This window comes from Amblyomma maculatum, chromosome 8 (assembly GCF_055883805.1).
Source record: "Amblyomma maculatum isolate TAMU_Amacu chromosome 8, ASM5588380v1, whole genome shotgun sequence".
In the NCBI taxonomy this organism is placed as follows: domain Eukaryota; kingdom Metazoa; phylum Arthropoda; class Arachnida; order Ixodida; family Ixodidae; genus Amblyomma; species Amblyomma maculatum.
Window position 1 is genome coordinate 25,495,513 of NC_139351.1, and position 16,961 is coordinate 25,512,473.

General features: G+C 43.3%; 1 protein-coding gene across 1 annotated transcript in view; it reads right to left on the reverse strand.

Moving 5' to 3' along the window:
• The window catches only part of LOC146180752 (BEN domain-containing protein 5-like), a 48,801-nt gene extending 32,157 nt beyond the window's left edge, over window positions 1-16,644 (reverse strand). Inside the window, exons 1-2 of the mRNA XM_084576134.1 lie at window positions 16,518-16,644; window positions 15,685-15,768 (exon numbers count right to left, since the gene is read on the reverse strand). Of these exons, the coding sequence (XP_084432260.1) occupies window positions 15,685-15,768; window positions 16,518-16,623 (190 nt within the window). The 5' untranslated portion in view covers window positions 16,624-16,644. The remainder of the gene's footprint in view (window positions 1-15,684; window positions 15,769-16,517) is intronic.
• Between the last annotated feature and the right edge of the window lie 317 nt (window positions 16,645-16,961).

Genomic DNA, 16,961 nt, shown 5'->3' on the forward strand with positions numbered 1-16,961 from the left:
GCCACATGCCCGAAGTGTTGCACACCAGCTGCAGAAGTGGATGTTCGCCACCTGCTGTGCACTTGTGCAGGGACCATCAAGGACAGATTCAGCAGGAAGTAGGACTAACTGCAACAAGGCAAGCGGACTTCTCCAAATGGCTCACCGACAACGATAAGAGCAAGAGCCTTCTTCGGTTACTTATGGAAAACAATTTAGATGGGTTTTTATAATATGCCTTATGGCGAGCTTGCAGAATAAAAAAAAAACCTAAATGTATGTGCAATTAGCCAGATATAGCATCATACTGTATTGCACAGCTGATTCCACCGAATATATTTGCAAAATTGACTGATAATTGCTACTTTCATGCAAGATCCACACAGAAGTTATATCTAGCAGAGTGTAAAAGTTTTAGGACTGCCACCACTTCCTTTTTTGCATGATGCTTGCCATACCAAATTCAGTAAGCACCCTGACCCTGTCAAGCTAACGTCTAAGCTCTCTGGAGTGCTTATGTTCTTTTGACCAAGTCATTGGTTGTGGATAAGCCACTATAGCAACGCAATAATATAGTAATCGAGGTGTTCACAACAGCTTGTGGTAGGTAGGCTGGCATTCTTGTCATCGATCCTGAATAGTCAAAGATACTGCGGCAATGCTACCAAGCACATGTGCATGCAGAACATACATTATACATGTAATATTTGTGTAATGCACTCCACCAGCCCAACAACCTTTAAGAAAGGTGATATCGGATCGCTGTTGCTTGGACCACAAAGCAACCTTTCCGCTCAATTACGTCTGCACAGACTAATAACACACTGCTGCCTACACTCTGCAGTAGTGGCGAAGGCAGAGATCCAACTAAGAAGGTGATGCATTGCAATGTGACCAGTTGGACCAACACAGCATACTGCGTGACAAGTATTCAAACTAATTAAAACCCTGTCAGTGGTTCATTTCCTGGTAGTGTAGAGAAGCTGCTGCTACACTAATTCTGCTAACACATCAGCCCTTACACACATACACACTGAGTGGCTGACCTCGTAGCCTGTGGGCATGTGGTCAGGCGGCAGTTAACTTCACTAGCAATGCCTACCGCCTTAGTGTTTCTGCATACTAGACACTTTCTTTGAGAGTGATAACGGAAGGTAGGATATGCTCCGATGTTCATGCATGTTTTGACAGCGGGATGACTTTATGGTGCATTGTTGTTCAATATAACAAAGCAGGGCAACCTCGGTCGTTCTTTTTATCTAAAACACAGGGCTATAGACATAAGAAAAAAAATATAATACTACAACATTAAGTGATAAGGCATAAACACAGAGGCATGTCCTTCTTCATTACTGTAGGTCATGCATCTGAGGCGAAATGAAAAAGCTCAGTAAGAACAGAGAGCTTGAGAAAAAATAACAGCGCATTTTTGAGACATGAACAAAAAATGACAACACAGCACTTTGTCGAGTGTGCAATCATTTTTTCCTTTCCCAATATGAACCAGCAACTAGCCCGTTCTTCCACCCTTGCGAGAAATGAGACTACCTTAAATTCACACAATTATAAATGAAAACCAAATCCGGAAGGAAAACAGGTGCTAAAAACAGCCCTCGGATAAATAAATTAAAATTAAGACCTGGAGGGATACTTAAAGTCTGCCTTTAAGGGTATAATGTGGTAGTTTGACTGTCTTCAGTCTGCATTTCTACAAGGTGACCCACCTTTTCGTACCTGCATACTGCTATTCGCTTCGTCACTGATCCATTTATCTCAAACATTCATTAGCATACAGTGATAAGCTACCACATTATCTGAAAGACAACCTGACATAGATATATATATACCTGCTTTAGCAACATTGCACAAAAGTGCGACTCGGAAGGGCCCATCTCACCCTTCAATCGTAAGGAGCTCCAGGCAATTCGGCATCTCATGCGGCCTCATGATGCCACACAAACTAACACCAAAAATCAATGCCTGACTCACAAAAATGTCACCTGCTTATTACCAAATGCTAGAACCCTGCTCATGACTTTTTTGCTCACGACGTTGCCACCAACAATGCAAGATTTTGGGGAAACGGGGCCTTCAATACTGTCACATTAAAAATAAATGACCAAAAACACAGCAAACACAGGTAAAATAATGAACATAAATTACATTTAAGAGACATTTGTCACGCTTACTCTTTTTTATCGTTAGTTTCCGCATACGTGCCACCTTGTCACTGGGCTTAAGTTATTAGCCTAAGGGGCGCCCGAGCGTGGAGCCAGCTCTTACATTTTTCTGTGTGTATGGGGGGGGTCATTTTTTCTCTGATGATATGCCACTGAATGCCACACTCTCACAAGGATGATTTAGTGTGAGTTGCGCTTGGGCGGCTAGCAGACAACAGAGGTTATATGGAAGTGGTGAGCATGTGCGGTACTTTAGTGAACAAGACATTTCGTACAATCTCAAGGATAGTGCTTATTTCTGCCAGTCGTGGTGGACATCTTGTGTGTCTTTCCATTGCCATTGCTTACTTATTTTGTGTATGTGGGGCAACATATCTCTTCTCACCATTTACAAGTGCAGATGTTTGCGTCATACTATGCTCATTAAATCGATTTATTTGCAAAATACGTTTCATCTCTCAAGTCCGTACTCAGCTTATTTTACTTGACTTGCTGTTTGAGGACCTTCTCGAGCATTGCCGTGGGTTGCAGCTCCCAGTACGTACTCGAGAAGGCACATTAATAAGTGCATGTACCGTCTTTGCCAAAAGTAACCAGGCTGCATGTTTTGCTTCTTGCTTGTATTCTGAAGCTAACATGGATCCCCTGAGGATCATAACTTTTTGGCAAGTGAAGACAGGAGCTCTCATTTATGTTGCACCAATTTACAGCATCAGAACTTTTATGAATTCTCTGCTAACCGACTGAGAAGCGGAACACGCAGCCTGGTTACTTCTGGCAAAGACAGTACATCAGTATCATGAGTGCATTAATTTTTCACGTCTTCATTTCATTTTTCTGCACAGTGAAAAAAGAATGTGTTTTCGGAAGCACTCAGAAATATTTGAGAAATGCCAAATGCATGCACTATCTATCGCCTTATTTTTTCCCAATCTTCCCCGTGTGAGCCATCATGCATGAAAAACAACATGCAAGGCTGTACTGCCACGCTGGTCATGCTAGCAGTTGTTCCCCACAGTGAAGGCACAGCACACACCATTGGCTGCTTTTGTACCAGCCCCAATTGCATAATGAATTCAAATCAGAGGTGTGCTGCTAAAGTTTTATTAAAGTAGAGGCGCTTTCATATTAAAAACATTCTTATCACTGCGGACAGGAGACTATGCACGGTGGAGCGTCGTCTGAAATGCAGGCTGCAATATCAAAGGACACTTTTTTTTTCTTTGCAGGGAGGGGGGAGGGAGTTGATTGACTCAGTGGCCGACCCTCAGACGAAAGCGCTTGATGAAGATGCTACTGCACAAAAGCAATATAGAATAAGGCATGTTTCCTTCAGCATAAGGCACGGTCAGTCAGCTTATCAGCTTTAGCTTATCGACGCATGATTTTTTGCATTACACTGGCGACGACGCCAGCACGACCAGCACCTATCACCGTAGTGTGAGGTTTTCGGCCCCGCGACACCGACGGAACTGATCAATGGAAGGTCGTCAAGAGGTACTGCTTTGTTTAAAAGTTTTGTCTGCTCCTTTAATGTTGCAAGGTATGCTCTCGCCTCAAGGTAATGCTTGCTTACTCTTAGTTTTTGGACCGAAAGAGCAACGGCAATACCTCAGCAATCAGGAACATAATGCTAACCCCTCCCCACTTTCGTGGCGCGGGTACACGGCGGGAAGAAACGGACAAGTACCTTTTTATATGCGTGAGTGCTTGTTGCTAAAACAAGCTAAATCTCATAGTGTAAGAATAAGATGCTTCTGATTGTATGCTGAATTATACAGCATGAGCCCGTCCATTTCAGCCTCCTCGGCAATCTCTAGACGAAGCCCAAAACAAGTCCGAGGATCACTAAAGTCGCATATTATAGTAAAGGCTTTTCAAGGAAAAGAGAATATGCGAATAAAATATTTTTGCTGAAAAAAAAAAAATCTGTGACCACCATCCAAGCACGAATGCAAAAGTGCAGCATACATAGACTACATCGCGAATAGCAGACGACATGGGAATGATATCTCATGACGTCAGCGGCCAATGGTTGCCAGACCAGAAAGCCAATTTCAATAATAATAAAAATTATTTTTAAAACTATCTGCTGCACCGAATGAGCTCAAATTTCGAGGATTTATAATTTAACGTGTGAGGAGTGAAATGCAATAACTAGTTTATGCTCAGTTGTTAGCTGTCGTGACCACCTTAATGAATCAAGTGAAACGTGATAGTGCATGCATGCGTTACATCTTAAAATATTTCTGAGCAATTACCAAAGTATGTCCTTTCCACTGCGCTACAAAAGTAAATACCGAACACTCGGACCGTGTATCGCATGCTGACGATATACTTGCATGAATGCGCATGCCTGAGTGCACAGGGAATTGAAGTCTGCTCTCACGCTCGAGAAGGTTCTCGAACAATGCTGTAAAATAAGTTGATGCTAGAACTTGACAGATCAAATATAATTTGCAAATCCGAACTCATTAAGCTCAATATGGAACGAACATCTGATCTTGTAAATTATGTGATGGGAGACAATGTCACACACATACAAAATATGTATGCGGCGACAGTTAAAGATGTAATAAATGAGCACTGCAGATCAGCTGAAATGAGCACCTGCCTGCACATTATTAAAGACACCCTTAAAACAAAAGATAATTTCACCCGAAGCTCTGCGGTCCTAGTCAATAAAAACAGCCGCAGACATTCCTCACCTCCCCATCACCTCTCCGTTGTTTGCTAGTTGGATGCGAGTAGCCAACATAAAATCATCCTGGCAAGTCTAGCAGCCAGCAGGTAGCCCGGAACTGTCCACCTGGAGAAAGACTAACGCCAGAGCAACCCTAGTAAACAAATGGCTGGGCTGTACTCAGGCGACCTGCGGACAGTGGATAATCTAAGAGGCCCACTGATATACACAATGATAGTCAAGGAAAGAATACATATCATCAAATATAAAGCAAAGTCAACTAGTATATTACAAAAAAAACAGCATTGAAGAACTGTGATTGCGTCCCCTTGAGTACAATTACATGTTTGGGAACAGAACAGATACAGTGACTTATAAACAAGAATCAGTGAGTCTCATGTGCTGCCAAGCAGAAGCACACCTGCTGGAAGGGCACAAGATCAACCAGTTCACTAATTATTGCCATTACTTAACACAAGACAATGAAAACAAAATTATTAAACCAAGCATTGGCTGAAGGAAGTGATTGAGAACAATACACTCAATCAGTGTCACATGCTGCATGGCAGCAATAGCAATAAATCAGTTGTCAAAATAAGGTAGTGATCTATTTTATGCAATTACCTACACAGATCATTCTCTTAAGATTAAATAAGGAGTGCAACAATTAACACACACATAGCATGGAAGGTAATAGTAGGCCTGTAGTAACTGCACTTAGCCACAAAGTGATTGGTCAAGAGGTTGTACATGGGTTGAATAGCATGCCCACATCTGCTATACTGTTCTTTAAGGATGTTACTCCACATTAGCACACTTCAGATGAACAGGCAGCATGAGCAGACAAACGGTCTTGCTCATATTTTATGTTCTGAAGACTGTCCTATACAGCAAACAATTGAAGAAATGCAATTTAAACACTGGCCAAACACACCCATTTATGGATCGTTCATTTCTCACTTTCTGATGTGAACGCTTTTTCAATCTGTAAAATGGACAGTTATCAACATGCATTGCTTAGAGCTTCAGCATGGCTACGGACCTATAAGGCTGCCGCGATACCTCAAGCGAAAAGATTCATAATTAGAGGGACATCACTGGACAGCGCACTACAGAAAAGCAACTGGAGTGGCTGAGGCTTCAGAGGGCATAATCATACATACTTACCGGGATGAAGACCAAATCAAAGATGCTTCCCACTATCTCACCAAAAAGCAACCAAAAAGAATTTACAAATTGTTGCCTCAGTTAGTGACAGCCTGTTCGTAACAGGGGGTGAGATAAGGGCCTTAATGTGTCAGATAAATTTATTAGGCAAAGGCGTGACAAAGCAGGATTCAGATAGGATGGCTACACAAAAGCCCTAACTTTAAGGCATTACTGGGTGGGCCTGTACTGGGTGGGCCTAGAAACAAAAAGAGTGCTGCCTAGTTGCTAAAAAGTAAATGATTATACTTTTGTCTTTTGACCTGTGGCTTGCTTTCTTATATACCATGTTTGTTTTGCTGCCAAGGCTGTAACTTTCATTAAATACTGCTATTTTAAGGTATGATCCCCTTTATGTCAATGGCCTCAGGCCAAGCACTCAAAAATCCTTAAACATGTGAAGGGGGGGGGGGGAGGTTGCCACAAAGACAGCCTCTCACCTCTTCCCTGCATTGATGGTCAGCTGAGCTCCCAAGCTTATTTTGTAATCATTGCCACCAGCTCCTTTCTCACCTGCTAAAAGGACCTTGCAAGGATAGAAAAAGTTGTCGGGCTAATGGTGTTGATTCATGGTTGACAGTGCTTAATTAACCACACGGACAGAGTAAACACATAAAAGACGAACACAGGCTCTGAACTTTAACCTTATTCTGGAACCACTGATACTCTGCTTATATACCCATAAAGGCACCGACTAGTGGTGATTTTCGACACTTGTGACAAATAAAAACAAAAAGAAGTACCGTAAGAGCAAACCCGAACAAGGGGAGAACAAAATAGGCAAATCATTTTTTAAGCCGCCAACACGTGGAACAACCGACTAATAACAGAAAAAAAAAATGCAATGGTAACAGAAAATGGGTAACAGACGTAAGCTAACAATTACACAGCAAAACGCACGAGATGAAGTACACTAAAACTGAAAGAAAAAGTGCATGACAAGAAAGATGAAGCCAACAATTGACCGCTAAATGCAGAAGATGAGCACTAAATAGCTAAAACAAAGCAAATGAAGGAAATGCTCATGAGCAACAAGGGTGAAGTCTACAATTACATTGCGAAAGGATGAAGATGAGGTGCATAAAACGAAACAATAAAGATAAAATGTCAAGAAATGAATTCAACAAATGTTATAAAGCTAAAACCAGGCTAGATTAGAGAAGTCCATAAAGAAAGGCAATCTTTTTTTCCAAGAGTGAAATGGAGGGGGTACTAACACAATCATCCTTGAGCCTGAAAATCTTGGCAGCTTTAACTATTTCATGTGTTAGCTTATAACGATGAGTTTTTAACACAGTTTTTTTTCGAAGATTGGGTGGCATGGCTTCTTTAAGTCGGTTCCTGCAGTGGACGGGCAGATTCCTGGGGGATATGATAAGTCATTTTAATGCTCCATTAGCCTTCATCGGCCAGTTTGGTCCATGTATAGCTTACGGCAAGTGAAAGGCTTAGAGTGAGCGCCTTCCGCATGTGCTGCTAAGGGTTTTCTGTGCTTCTTAGTGCGGCCTCTTTTTTATTTATTTTTTTTTGCTTTTCTTCTTCATTAACGATTCATCAAAGCTGCAATAGTTGCTCGAGGGCAGAAAACAACGTCAACTCCTGCTTTCTTTTCACTCGTCGTAAAGTTGTGGGAAATTTGGTGCATGTAAGGAATCCCTGGAACATTATCGTGTTGCCTATGTGCTTCAGCACTTTTTCTGAGACAGTGGAAAGGACTTGTAACGGGTACCCTGATTGCGTGAGCCTGCATACCTTTTTCAAGAAGCTTTCTTGTAATTTGTGCCCGCATGACTTGTTCAGGGCATTGACAAGGGCAGACTGGATGATATTTCTTTTGACCAGCTTTGAACGAGCGGAGTCATTTTATAGGAAGGGCTAGTTGCCCCTTGGTTCAAATGCCCAGCTCACGTGACTGGGTGTGAAGATGCTTAGTTCCAAGAAGCACATGGAATCATTGTCTGGCATTTCTTGCTTTAATTCAAGGGGAGCCAGGATACTCTTAAAGACACTCAAAACTTCAGGTACTTCATGAAAAAAGGTTTCTACGTCACGGTCTAAATTAACTAAGAAGTCGTCCCCAAAGTAGAAAATTTTTTGAATTCGTGAGTTTTCAAAGTGATTCCTGAGACTACTGTCATGCATAACTAAGAACAGATCACTGAGCAAGGGAGTAAGTAATACATGATATGATGCAGATCCCGTGCTTTTGGATAAGGTGTGAATCATTCCTTTCTGCAAATGTTTATTTTAGATACACAGAAAACAATTCTAAGAGACCATCTACAGAGACACCACACTCACTCTGGGAGGATATGGTTCCATGTTGGTCAATAGCTTTGCGAACGCATTTCATGAGGTTTATCTTGAGGTATAGAATAAAACAAGCCTTTTGCATTTATAGAAAAGGCATGATAGGCTTTGTTTCTTTTCCCGTTCAAAAGCCTAATGACTACATCTGCATTCTTTACCAGAAAGGGATCATTGATAAAAAGTAATTTCAGGTTGCCATGCAAATACATAGTGACGTCTTTCTGCCAGATATACCTCTCGTGCCCTCTGTGCGTTATTGTTTCGGAGGATACCTGGCAGAAAGACGTCTCTATGTATTTGCAAGGCAACCAGAAATTGCTTTCTATCGATGATACCTTTCTGGTAAAGAATGCAGATGAAATCATTAGGTCTTTGAACTGGAATAGAAAGAAAGCCTACAGTGTTTTTCTACAGATGTTAAAATTATTTTATTCTATACCTCAAGATGGGGGACCTCATGAAATGCGTTCGTGAAGCTATCGACAAACCTGGAGCAGTATCCTTCCAGAATGAGTGTGGTGTCTCTGTAGATGGTTTCTTGGTTATGCTTTCTGTGTACCTAAAATCAACATTTCTAGAATGGAATGGTTTACACTTTATCCAAAGTCACAGGATCTGCATTGGATCATGTATTGCCCCGTTATCAGTGATCTGTTCTTAGCTATGCATGACAAAAGTCTCAGGAACCATTTCAAACACTAACAAGTTCAAAATATTTTCTGCTTTGTGGATGATTTCTTGGTTCTTTTCGACTGTGACAAGGAAGCCTTTTTTTTCATGAAGTACCTGAAATTTTTAGTGTCCTTAAGAGTGCCCTGGCTCCCCTTAAATTTATGCACGAAATGCCGGACAATGATTCCATGCACATCCTGGAACTAAGAATCTTCTTTACACCCAGTTATGTGTGCCGGGCAATCCGCCTTTTGCGCGAGGATGTGGCACCATCATGCGGGAGCGGGCGGGAAACACATTGAGCGGCAGTGTAGCAGACGACGCGAGAGCGCACCATACGAAATGGCCACGCCAACGCTGGTAGAAAGCGAAAGCTTCCCCCCTTTTTTGGCCTCGGAGCGGAAAGTAGTGACAGTGATTGCAGCATATCATGCTCACGCAGTATGGGGGAAGGTAGAGCGTTTTCACAATCCACTCATAACGCACGTACGCATATACTATCTTCGTATTGTAAGAGCGTGTAGCGCGGGCCGTGTTCGACGCGTGCAGGTTTTCGGCAGACAGGAGAGCGTGGGGGCAGAGAGAGAGAGAGGGATCTCAAAGGGCAAAGCAGCCAGGGGTTTGTTGATGCTGCAGAGCTAGGTGGAATCGTATCCTGTGACTTTGAGCGGCGCATATGCGTGGGGTGTCTTGAGTTACCGAGCACAATGCGGTCACCGCGGCGCCGGCATGGTGCAATGGGCGTCGCTTCCTCCTCGCGTCATCTACAACCGTGCAGCTATAGGATTTCATCCACGAAGATCGGCAGAGAGTCACATATACACACCCCGTGAAAAGGGCATTGTCCCGGCCGAAATGCACACCTGCAGGAAACGCGCTGCATTTTTCTGGCAATGGATGATTCAGAGCTGTAGCCGGTTTCTGGCCTCAGGAGTCGGAACGGATGTGGTCGCAGTGGTGAAAAGGTTCTCGGTGCGCAGAGAATGGTCATTCTGTTGTGAAAGGATCTCCAACGTTCATTTCTGCCTCCGCCGCGATTTCTGCGGAATCAACAACTTGGTGACACATGTGAATCTCCTACATATCGGATGCGCATCTCGGTCAGGAACCAACCCTGTTTTACGTCCAGAGCGATCCACTCTGCAAGTGAACGAGCATGAACCCTCCAGGAGACTCATTTATTGTGCCGGGCGGTTTCCTTGCCGTTGCGAACGGTTGGACGAAGACGATTATCAAGCTCCCTAACGAAGTGCATCTGATTGCGTACATTAAAGGAACAAAGTCCGGATGCTTTGGCGTGCACGAAGGCGAGCCTTTTATTAAAAAAAAAAAAAATACTGTGCGTCGTGCAAGTGCGTCATATGCTCCGAGCGGCAAAAACACAGATACTACAGGTATGTATGCATCTAAGCGAAATAGGCATGATGAAAAGTACCTACTGGTTTTCACCCAGGCTGTAGCGCACCAGTGATAGCTGCAATGAGGATTTCTTCGGTGCGTGATTGCTTCAGTTGCACCGGGGCCTGAAGGCGATGTATTTTGTCCCTTCTTATCTTTATGTGCGAAAGGGCTAGGTAGCTTAGATATCACAAGCGGCTGTGTGCGCTAGGCCGTAATATTTAGCATGTTTTATCGTGACTGCCACCTCACTAACAAGAAAAAAAAAATACGGCGTTTTAATGCACTGCCGTTCGCGAGCCTCATGACCAGCTCAACCACTCGGCTCGCTGACGGCGGTGCATCACAACACCTTTTTTCTTCTTCTTCTTTTTAGTCAGGCGGCAGTCGCAATAAAACATGCTAAATATTACGGTCTAGCGCACACAACCACCTTTGATATCTGCGCTACCCGGCCCCTTCGCAACAAACGACAAAATACATCGCCATCAGACGCGCCGAACAAATGCTCATTGCTGCTATCACTGGTGGGTTACAGGCTTGGTGCAAACTCCGGTAGATACTTTTCATCATGCACATTTCCTTTAGATGCATACATACCTGTAACGAAGTGTTTTTCGCACAGTCGAGAGCACGCAGTCGGCTGCCAAGGTCGCCCATTCACGTCTTGACGCTTGGTTGCCCTAATCCAAGCTTCACGCCGTTGCAGGTCGCGGCTTGCCGAAGGAAACCTAACAAAACGCGTCTTGCATCCCGGCACGCCTCGAGAGTGGCAGACGTAAGCGGCACAGGTGGTTGGCATCGTTTTACCGAGGCTGTGAACGTACCGCGCCTCCAGCCCCCGTGCGTTGGCTATGAGTGCGGCGACGAGAAGCGCCGTCGACGCCTCTCAGTGTGTTTTCATCAGTCGCCGCTGGGGCTTCGCGCATGCGCAGAAAACTCGCGCAAAAGGCGGATTGGACCAAGGGGAAACAATCCCTTCCTAACATGCAGCTCCGCTCGTTCCAAAGCTGGTCAAAAGAAATATCATCCAGTCTGCCCTTGTCAACGCCTTGAACAAGTCATGCGAGCACAAATTGCAAGAAAGCTTCTTGAAAAAGGTATGCAGGCTCACGCAATCAGGGTACCCATTACAAGTCCTCTCCACTGTCGCAGAAAAAGTGCTGAAAAACACCAAGTGCAAAAACACAACCACTGGCTGAAGTGCACAGGCCACGCAAAAAGGTTGCAGTGATTCGTTGCATGCACCAAATTTCCCACAACCTTACGATGAGTGAAAAGAAAGCAGGAGTTGACGTTCTTTTCTGCCCCTGAGCAACTATTGCAGCTTTCGTGGATCGTTAATGAAAAAGAAAAGATGCCGCACCAAGAAGCACAGAAAACCCTTAGGAGCAGTGTACAGAAGGCGCTCACTCTAAGCCTTTCACTTGCCGTAAGGTATACATGGACAAACAAGCCTTTTTGATGCATCAATGAAAGGCTAATGGAGCATTAAAATGACTTCTCAGGTAATTCCCCAGGAATCTGCCCGTCCACTGCAGGAACCGACTCAAAGAAGCCATGCCACCCAATCTTTGAAAAAAAAAAAAAAAAAACAGTGTTAAAAACACATTGGTAAAGCTGACACATGAAATAGTCGAAGCTGCCAAGATTTTGAGGCTCAAGGATGATTGTGTTAGCACCCCCTCCATTTCACTTTTGGAAAAATAGATTGCCTTTCTTTATGGAATTCTGTAATCTAGCCTGGTTTTAGCTTTGTTACATTTGTTGAATTCATTTCTTGACATTTTATCTTTGTTGTTTGGTTTTATGCGCCTCATCTTCATCCTTTCGCTATGTTAATTGTTGACTTCACCCTTGTTGATCATGCGCGTTTCGTTCATTTGCTTTGGTTTAGCTATTTAGTACTGCTTGTGTTCTGCATTTGGCAATGTCAATTGTTGGCTTCATTGTCGCTGTTCATGACGCTTTTTTTTTCAGTTTTAGTGCACTTCATCTCATGCATTTTGCTGTGCTAATTGTTACCTTTACCTCTGCTACCCATTTTCTGCTCTCCTTCCACATTTGTAATTTTTTTGTACTTATTAGTCCACTTTCCATGTGTTGGCGGCTTAAAAGATAACTTGCCTATCTCGTTCTCTCCTCGTTCGGGTTTGCCCTTTCGGTACTTTTTTTGGTTTTTATCTGTCACATTAGTTTTTGTTGCCACAAGTGTCAAAAATCGCCACTTGTCTGTGCCTTTATGGGTATATAAGCAGAATATTAGTGGTTACAGAATAAAATTGAAGTTCAGCACCTGTGTTCGTCATTTATGTGCTCTTTACTCTGGCCGTGTGGTTAAGAGCTGTCAATCATGGCTTACAAGAATGGGCATTTTCTGCCACAGCATTCTTTCCCTATCCTCACGGCGCACATTGTGAAAGTGCACCTTGAAAAGCTTTGTAGCCCATTACACTAGCTTGGCTTCCTAAGGTCGCTGATATGAAAGTCACTGAAAACATTTCAGGCATTAAAAGCCATTTTGCAAAAAAGGGTCCTGCACACTGCAAATTCTGATGAGTTATGGAAGGCCATCAAAAGTGCGTGGAAAGAGCTGAAGCCGATGCAACACTGTCGTGCCAGTGCTCTATGACTCCTTGCCATGCCAAGTCTGCTGTCATAGAGCTCGGTGATGACTTCCTCCGCTACTCAACTTCCTGTGTGCACTCAACATTGGTCCCCACCCTCATTTTCTTTTTTTTTTGTGTGTGTGTGTTTCAGCAAGCACGCAACAGGTCACTGAAATGTTTCCAGATTTTTTTTTTAGATGTAGGACATTTTGCATTATTTTGCACAGCAACAAAGAATATTCTTTATGACTCGACAATTAATTCGTGAGCCATTCTTAGCAGCTTCTCTTTCTTATGAGCATGACCTAAATAGCAACTTTACTTCTTTGAGGTTTCAAAGTGGCTTTATAACAGCATGTCCATGCTGCAGCTATAAAAAAAGTATGCATACTGTTTATAAGTGACTTTTCTACAGAAGAAAAAAAGTATGCCAGGAAGTGAAAAATGAACAATTCATTTTCTTCGGATTAACTCACGATTACTTCCTTGATTGGCTGCTACACACGACACTAATCTTCAGAACATAAAGTGCAAGCAAACACATTCGCATACTCAAGCTGCTTGCCCATCTGAAGTGCCCTAATATGCAATGACGTCCTCAGACAGAACAGCCTAGGAGACCATGGCAACAGCTGACCGCACTTCGTGGGCATGTGCTTAGCCTAAGGCCGCGGTTCCTCCACTTGTACAGCATAGGTAGGCAAATAAAGCATTTATCACCATTAATCATGGTAGTGCCTTTTGAGAATCATGTGACGGAAGAACACACTTACGAGCTTAATGCTGTTCACGGGACGCCTTTAGCAACCAAGCAAGCATCCACCCTGAGCAAGCAGCTGTCTTCCAGGAGAACATTTTCAAAAACAGTGTACACCTGGAAGTGCAAGGAACAAAATTGTAATGCCTCACTCAACCGGACGTAAACGTGACTGCCGATGCATATTTGTGATGATAAAAAATGGAAGTTATTAAAGTATGTATGCACAAGAACACATACTTCTGTGTCTACGGAAGAAAATTAGCGGTTACAGCACTGCCAAAACAAATAGCGCCTACGCGCCTCCCATGTTCGAACAAGCGACAATGCCACTGCTCCCAGTACAAGAAAATAGCGCTTGGTAAAACTGAGGCTTCAAAATATGTGCTAATGAACAGAAGTCTACACGCTTTTGCGCGTTTTAAACTTGCAGTTGCGGAAAAAAAAAATAGAAGCGAACCTTACCTGAATGACTCCATTATTGTCCGGAGACCGTTGATGCCGTTGGCGAGCGAGCATTGAAAGCAAGTTGCAGGTCATATCCTGTGTGCGCGCTGCAAATGGTGAACACTGCGAAGGCTTGAGGCTTGCGATGCATTTCATAATGATATAACAGGGTAGTTTAAGAGGTCAAGCCGGCGGTAATAAAGGATTTCTAAGCGAAATACGATGTAACTGACAGGCCGCAAGAACAAACAACGCACAGCTAACGCAGCGCTTGAACTGAACAAGGAGAGCAACAGTTGCGCAACGCAAAAAAAAAAAAAAAAAAGAAAGAAGAGGGAGCATGAGTTTGATAACTATCAAGTATTTGTGAATGCATAAATTATTTTCAAATAGTAAGGTTCATTTGTGAAGTTAGATGGTCGTAGGTTATTCATTTCTTCAGGTAAATTTGGTTTGAGCAGTTGACAGTTTCGTAGTTGAAAACAGTAGCAGACGACACGCCTGGAAGCCTTTACCCTTGATAGCTGATTACTACTATTTAATGCGGTATCACGCAGACAGGAGGAAAAAATGAAAAAGAAGCCTGCTTCAATGTCCAATACGGACACTTGTGCTGCCCGAGCAACAATCGAAACATGTGTGGTACGGAAAGTTATAATTTCTTTATCGCAGGAGTAAAACAACCTTTAACGCTATCTAAATCTGCAGGAGTAGAATGTTCACTTTACTCATTTTTTCTTGGAAGATTGAAAGGCCATTTCACTCTTCCTCGCATATGGCAGGAGTAAAGTGAGATCTGCAGGAGTAATTAGGCTGTTTGACTCTTGAAATAAGAGTTCCAGTTCTTAGAGTGCACGGACGGACCCGTTTCAGAAGCGCCAACCGGGTCTTCAGCTGTGGCTGCTGCTAAGCAGCAACCTATGCCATCAGTGACCTGCTGTGAACCGGAAGAGACTTCGCCTGCAGCCAGTGGGTTCTCTGAAGCATCGGGACCACAGCGTAGGGTACAGCCACCAAGGAACAGGCGACCCCCAGACCGCTATGGACACTAAGTGCAGAAGGACTCGTTGTGCTGTAGTGAACATGAATTTATCACTCTCCGCACGAATGTTGTTGAGTTTGGAAGATGTGGACATTATTGAAGTGTATCTTGTTTTGTTTGTTTGTTTGTTTGTTTTGTTTTCTATATACTTTTGTATTAAGTGCTAGGACAAGCACGTTGTCGTTATTGTAAATATAATTCGGTAAACGAGCACTAACGTACTACCACTACTAAATTACTAACCAATGTAGTCGTTTTTGAACCGAGTTTGTGATCACCGGCCGCCAGAGGCACCAGTGTCGCTCTGTGTATATAAGTGACTGCATGTTGAAATAAAGAGGATTTTCTTGGTTGCTTGGCAGTCCGTGTACATCTGCGGCACACGCCGCTACAACACTTACCATCCAAGACTGCAGCTTCTTCATTTCGTCCAAGTGGACCCGGTGCCGCAAGACTTGGCCGAGGACTGCAGGTGGCCATCAGCTCTGGTCACAAAGCACAAGCATATACAAAAGGATTCAATTCATGAAGTGGTGGTGCAAGGATAACACTGCCTAAAATGGGCAACATTGACAAAATGCAGATCATTGAAAAAGGGTTTTTATTTTGTGGTAAAGCCCAATATTGTTAATGTTTCAGTTCTGCACCCAAAATCTGTTACTGAAAAATCATCTAAAATCCAGCTTCCCCCACATCCCAAAACTACTCTGCCCCCAGTAGCAAGCAGGTGACAGGAAAAAAAATTAAGAAACCTATACTGCACTACCACGAGGCTTGTCAAATACTTGCTTTGAGCAGGTACAGTAGAATATGAGCAGGTACAGTAGAATATGGACTATTTTCACTGCAACATTGGACTTCTGGCTAACAAATGCTGTGGTGAGATTGCAGCACCTAGCTAATGGCAGCTCTTATGTTGCTAGACACTTCGGTCAGCTGAAACATCTTCAAGTGAGACAAGTCAGCAAGACTAAAATGATTTGCAAACAGATGGCTATGAATGTTACCGTCAGTAAAATGTCTAAGTCCAGCTTGTCTGAATAAATCATTCCAATTCAACTTAATTGCAAGTGACAAGGGTATTGCCATTGGCTATGATTAGCTTCCATTGGACATGCAACATTCTTGCACCTTTTGTCGTACTCTGCTCGCAGTGACTGCATCCGGCATATGTCAGCAAAATAGTTAATCTTGGGAATTAAGATACACCGATACAACAGCAAAATAAACCAACCATTTGAGTCTGCTGCTCCTCCTGATGCACGGCTTGTGCAGCATTCAGAGGCTGCTGTCGGCTCTAGTGACAGGGCAGAAGTATGTGAAAAGCAATGGATTGGCATAGCGACACAGACAACAGTTCATCCAAAATTAGTAGCATTTTCAAACTTGAAGCAATTTCAAGGAAAGTTAGACAGGAATTATAAGTCAGGCTAGACTGAAAGGTTAGCCCCTATGATGGCCAATACATATCGTTACTAAGAACAAGACTTTCATAAGTCAGAATATTGCATACAAGTGATGCATGCAAGATGCATGCACAGACCCATGCGGGCACTATCTGTTGTCCCCCTTCCTGACATGTGAGAGCTACCAGCATCAGAATCTCGCGAGCAATATCATAGCGGCAATGGGAATGCTTGTGATCTTTTCTGTATTATGTTAAACTTCACTCATTTCG